Source organism: Rhopalosiphum padi, chromosome 3 (assembly GCF_020882245.1).
Source record: "Rhopalosiphum padi isolate XX-2018 chromosome 3, ASM2088224v1, whole genome shotgun sequence".
Lineage (NCBI taxonomy): Eukaryota > Metazoa > Arthropoda > Insecta > Hemiptera > Aphididae > Rhopalosiphum > Rhopalosiphum padi.
Genome location: NC_083599.1, coordinates 18,034,070 through 18,040,584, shown reverse-complemented (window position 1 = coordinate 18,040,584; position 6,515 = coordinate 18,034,070). Strand labels below are relative to the sequence as shown.

The following is a 6,515-nucleotide window of genomic DNA, read 5'->3' as shown; positions in this document are numbered from 1 at the left end:
AATCGAATTTATAATTAAATATTATTTTTATGAAATAAAAAGCCTCAATAATTAAAATATTCATTATTTCATAAAAAGTTCAAATTAATAAAAAATGTAATATAAATAAAGTGTATATTCATAAAAAATATTCTTTATTGATTAAAAAATTCAAAATAAATAGAAAATACTAATTTCCATGAAAAATATTCTTGACGTCAGGGCTAGAACCGAAATTAAAAATACCGGTATTTTAACCTAAACTTTTTGAAAATATTGGAATCGGAATCGTACCGTAACCCTTTTTGAATTTTCTTAGGACCGAAACCGATATTTGTCTGCGGCGATTTTTTTTAGGTATTTTTCGGTTCCAAATATTTCAATTAAATATTAAACTATTTTATATATTTAGGTAATAAATAATAATTGTCAATTTATTAAATGCTGGTGATGTTGTAAATGTATATGTGTATTTATGATTTTGTATTTCTATAACCTAATAGTTTCAGAAAAAGATAAAATATGTGTAGTTACCAAAATAAAAATGTATACGTATAAAGTTATAACTAATAATTATTATCGTTATTCATCGCCTCACCAGTTTATTATTCAATTATTCGTTTTGCATGTCGGATGTCTAAATTTAATATTTATGACCACAGCGTTTGTTTTCAACATCGTTATGAAAAACGCGGATTTGCAGGTTTGTAACGGTAAGCGTCGTCGTTCGTGCCTCGATAGTATGAGATTCGGGACAGTGTGAATCAGTGTGAACCAATACAAAAAAAAATATTAGGTGATTCGGATCACCTCGGTTCCGTGATCTGGATCATCTCGTTCAATACTTTGACCCGTTCGTTCGCGAACGACAAATCTCTACCCGATGCGGCGCGGCCGTGGACAATTGCTATCGGCCTGCCCCGCAGCCGTACACACGCACCGGCAACTCGCCTCGCGATAAAAGTGTGAAGTTACACGCACGGCGATGTAACGGGTCGTGCGCTGTCGGCATCGTCGGCTCGGCTCGGCGGGCCAGCTGCAGTCACCGCCGACCACCATCAAAAGCCGTCAGTGGAGTACAACGACAAAGAAGATGAACATTGCACGCAGGAATTTACGTTGGGGTAATTTTTTTCAATCTTTTACATCATAGTTCGGGCTGCCGTCGTTTTAACATCTAAATGGCGGAACAAGTCGGCGAGAGGAGCACTGGACGGCCGCCGCAAAAGCCCATGGCCCAAAAGCCATCATATTATGATGTGAGTAAGCTACCGCGCGCGCACTCTCTCCACCGGTTGGGGGGGGGGGAATCGTATAATATTCATATCCACGAGGTGTTGCCAATTGCGCATTATGAGCAACGAGGTAACGGTCAGCGAGTGTAATCGGAGGTGTCTGATGACTACTCTCAGCCCGACCACGGACCGTTACCTCGTTGCTCACAAGGCGAAATCGCCAATACGCGTTCACATCCCCCGCGTTATCGGAAGCGTCTTAATTTTGAAGTGACGACTTCAATAAAGTTTGACTTTGAAATCAATTGTACTTTTATGTCCGGCGTTTGTTGTCGTTTCCGCCTAGTAGTACTCGTATATTATTATATCGTACACCCGCCGCATATCGACATCGCGTGGACATGCGAACCTCCACCCACACCTTGATCCGGCCACTGTCGCCAATATCAGCGGTGATTGGGTTATTGATGGTGTTTGTTTGCCCGTCTAATCGATAGATGAAAGTTTTCATACGTATTACGAATGTACGCGGTCGGTCGTTGTTATATCTATTACCTTTGTTGTCGTAATGTTGACGTTGACAATGACGACGATGTTGATATGATGATGATCATAATAATAATAAATATCACCCGACAACATACCCTCATCTCGGTAACCGATAAATGATAATGACGGACGTATTTTTAGCCGAATCGTTCGTTATTATGACGGATCACTGACAGGACTTACAATTTCTCCGTCCATAAATAAATGCGAGAGATAATAATATTCCAATACCCCTTTCCCCTTCGTGAATTAATAACCTCTTTCACCTAGATCGTATTTACGACATATATTGTACTTTTTTAACCGACAATCGCGCAATTCTTGAATTCTTATATTAAATGTGGGCATTTTTATATTTTTAATTTTAGCCGTGAAAGTCGCCGTCGTAGTTATGTGGTTCAACGTCAAAAATGGTTATGGTTTTATTAACCGGTAAGTATTAATTTAGATTGTTGATGTTTAGATAAAATCAAAAACACAAGAACTCGGGTTATTCTATTTTTTTATTAATATTTTTATAATTGTTTATTCATCAAACTTTATAAACATTTATTTAAATTAAATTTATACATTAAAAACATTAATATATTTATATTTTTATGATTAATAATGCATAGTACATACATTTATTAATTATCTGTGTTATGTTATTTTTAGTAATGATACGAAAGAAGATGTATTTGTACATCAAGTAATAACATAACTATGAATATTTATTATTATTTAATCATTTATAAAACTAAAAATGTGCAAAAATACAGTAAAGATACACTTAATTGTACAATTTAGCTTCTAGTCATTTATTTTAATAAATATATACTGTTTTATTAGTATTTAGTATATAAATATATTTATACAGGTGTATCTGAATAATTAAAAAAATAACTAGATTATACAATTTGCAAATAATTCAAATACCTTTTAATATACATAATTATTTTAAATATATAATAATTTATACATAATCTCAATCTGCGCAATTTATGAATATTCTATTTATTTTTTGTTGTAAATGTTAAAATTATAATTTTATACACATTTACAGTTAATCTCTAACCTAACCTAACATAGGTTACCTATTTTTCTTCAAGTCCAAATTAGTGTTAATAACAATAAAATAATCAATAGCAAATTATATTTAATTATTACTGATTTTTTATATAACCAAAAAAAAAATGTTAATAGATCAAAGTATTGATGAGTAGTATTTTGATTTTTAGTTTTTTAGTAACTATGTATTGTTATCAGATTTGAGTTTTATTTTGTATGTTGTCTTAACTTTATGATATTATAAATAAAATTAAGTTTGAAGTATAATCATAAAAATGTTCTCAAATATATACTCTAATTGTAGTCTACTGTAATCAAAAACAATCAGAACAAAATTTTACGCAGTCTTGCTACTGAAGAAACGGTAGAATTTAATGTGGTTCAAGTTGATAAAGGTCATGAAGCAGCAAATATTACTGTTCCTCTTGGAGAAGCAGTAAAAGCATCACCTTATGCAGCTGAAAAAAAGAAAAATGACCATGGCCAGTGGTCTTATGGACGCCGTCCTAATACCCTTCCAAGAAATGGTGGTCAACCTCCAAGAGATAGTAGTCCAAGTGGTATATACCAATACTATCATTAACGTATATAATCATTTATTTTAACTATTTCCTTCATTTATGTGATTTTTAAAATTATATTGTATAGGTGACAAGGAAGATAGTAAAAATGAAGTAGGAAAACAACCAAGACGTTACCGCCAGCCGTGTCAATCGAATTGGTAGAATAGCTATCGTGGAAATCAAAGGGGTTCACCACTAAATAGAGGAGAAGATGGTGATTACAATGTAAGAAATATTTATAATATGATAATTAATAAAATACTTATTATTTCTATTTAAAAGTATGATGCAAATATGATGACTGTTTAATGAGAAAAAACCGTTTTTCTTTCATTACTTCTTAAGTACCAATTATAATTTAGCAAAAGCCACATCAGCACACAACCAATAAATGTTAAAAGATATATATATATAAGTAGACTTTTACTTGGCCAAGTTATCAATTATTATAAATACACATTGCCTTTTTGAATATAAACCTTTTAACTTTAATGTAGAAATGCAACACAAATTATACTTATATGTCTATATTGTGCATATTTAATACATTATAGGAATTTCCCTGCATTTTCTTTGTACACAGATTAAGTTAGATTTTACCTACTTATTAGTGCATACTATGGTTTTACTAAGTGTCATAGCTACTCAAAAAATTGTTTACTAACCTATAATCCACATATAATAATAATATAATTATAATATTTTTTAGTAAATAAAACCTACGTAATATTACCTAGTACCTGTCTACCCATAATAATTATAATATATGCTACAAATGACCTAAATAGACTTCTTTAATTTTAATGACCAAATGTCGTAGTTACCTTCTTAGGGATATCTTACTAGTGTTTAAAGTGTAAATTTTGAAATTCTAATGGAATAAACAATAACTTGGATTTGATCCGGTTTAGGAATTATTTAAGTAAATAACTTATTTGTGTTATCATTACGAGTAAAAATACTAAAAACATATATACATAAGTTATATATTACATAAATACACGTATATGCAAATTTTAAATGGAATTAGGAACAGTGTTTTTGTTTAATTTGTCTTTTTAAGCTAAATGGAAATTGAACTAAAATGTATTTTATTATATCTTCCTTTTCATTGAGCGGAGTAATTCTGAATTTGGTTTGCTTTTGAATTGCATCTAAAAATAAATATATAATGCAATATTTAAGTTAATTCATAATATATAATATTAAATATTATGCATGCACATTATATAGATAATTATAATATTGTGTAAAAATCATAAACAAATGAAAAAAAAAGAGTCAATATATTTTTAGGTATCAAAACCACATGGAAATAAAATAAACATAAATTATGAAAAATAGTTTATTTTTGGTATATTATGAATTAATTCAACTTTGATTGGGGTAGTAGAATATAACACTATATATATATTAATTACTATACTTCAATTCATGTTGAGAAAGAGCTTTGGTGGCTGATTTGAGTGCAGGGGCTTTGTTTTTTTGAGTGTTAAGTGGTGGGGCAAACTTGTGTTGTCTGACTTCGACCTGATAAAAATTGGTTGCCACCTAAGTTCTTTCTTAATATAAATGGAGTTGTATTTAATTGCATAATATGTAATTTTATTTGAAAATATATATATATTATATTATAATGAATAACACTAATATAATTATTGAATACTCACCAAAAATAACAGAACCTATGAATAAACTTAAAAAATTGTTTTCCTTTTTTACCAGTATAGGAGAACTGATAGCAAACTGTCAGGAAAAAGTTTTGACATAAGTTTTTTGACTACTGATTTTACATTTCTTCCTCCTGTATGAGAAAGGTCAATTTGAAAATAATAATTAATTGTGCTATTATAAACTTTATTTTAAATACTTAATGCGCATACAGTACTTATAATAAGCTCAAAACAAAAAGTTCTTTTATCTGGGATATATATAATTAAAGCAACTTTAAAAATACCATTATATGCAATATGACGTATTATTGTAACATAATTTTAAAAAGTATTAAAGTTTTAAGTTTTTAATATTTTAGACCTAGTTGCACTAATGGTTTATAGACCCAACTTAGTACTTACCTACTACCTTTTTTTATCCAGGACTCAACTTACCGCTTTCAAAATGGACAAAAATTATTGCGGACCCAATTTACCTAGTGCCTTATAGATAATAGAAGACGTATTAATAAAATTAATTACAAAAAATTAATATTATAGCCTTATCAGCGGTCATCAAACTATTCTAAAAATGCACGTTCCCACAAACAGTCAAACACCATATTATAAAAATTACATGAACACAAAAATTTAAATAAATTAATTGTTATACAAACATATTAACTGTACTGCTTAAAATAAATACGTTGTGTAGAAAAAATGATTTAAGTTAAATATGTCTAAAAACATATTAAATGGCATATAAATGTGTAAAATATCACTAAAAACAAAAAGAACTCAAAATATGCATTTATATGCAAAATAAAATTCTGATTACAAGTAATTTGTATTCTGATTATTTATGACTGTGCAAAACAAATACACAAATGCTACAAGTTCTCTGTCCTACTTATTATGAAACTAGACGCTGGTTAAGTACTTTTTTAATTCAGTAAATTAAAAAATGTTACTAAGCATAAAATTCAATTTTAAAATTGGTTATTTATTTATAATTGTATTAAAATATATATTGACACTGAAATTAAGTATGAAATATAAAAATAAAAGTATTAGGAGAACTTGGCATCCACATATATTATGTTGTCTCCGTCTTACACATGTACGAAATTTAAGCACTTACAAAAATGAGAATGGTCTTTTGGCCAAATTATAAATTAAAACTGTGTTCGTAGCATTTCAGGCGTCCTCACACGAGTACTAGTCACTCGTCAGTTCACGTATTTATCGTTTACCGTTATTGTCCAGTCTGCACTACGTATAACATTAAATATTATCTATACTGTGAGTATTATATTAGTATTTATCTTCATTATTATTATCACTAAATTATTTACTTATTATCCGAAAATCGGCTTATAAAATATTGCAATTACATTACATGTCATTGGACATGGTCCGCAATTATTTAGTTGTATATTGTTAATAATAAAATTATATCATTCTAATCCATATACATGATCAAATTT

The 6,515-nt window shown here is 29.3% G+C and overlaps 1 protein-coding gene across 1 annotated transcript; it reads left to right on the top strand.

The window, feature by feature from the left end:
• Positions 1 to 646: 646 nt before the first annotated feature.
• On the top strand, positions 647 to 3,685 carry LOC132924845 (Y-box-binding protein 2-like). The gene is given in 6 exon segments (XM_060989286.1): positions 647 to 1,242; positions 2,132 to 2,195; positions 2,421 to 2,454; positions 3,118 to 3,373; positions 3,462 to 3,601; positions 3,659 to 3,685. Coding segments are annotated over 6 exon segments (603 nt in total). The 5' UTR covers positions 647 to 1,160.
• Positions 3,686 to 6,515: the final 2,830 nt, after the last annotated feature.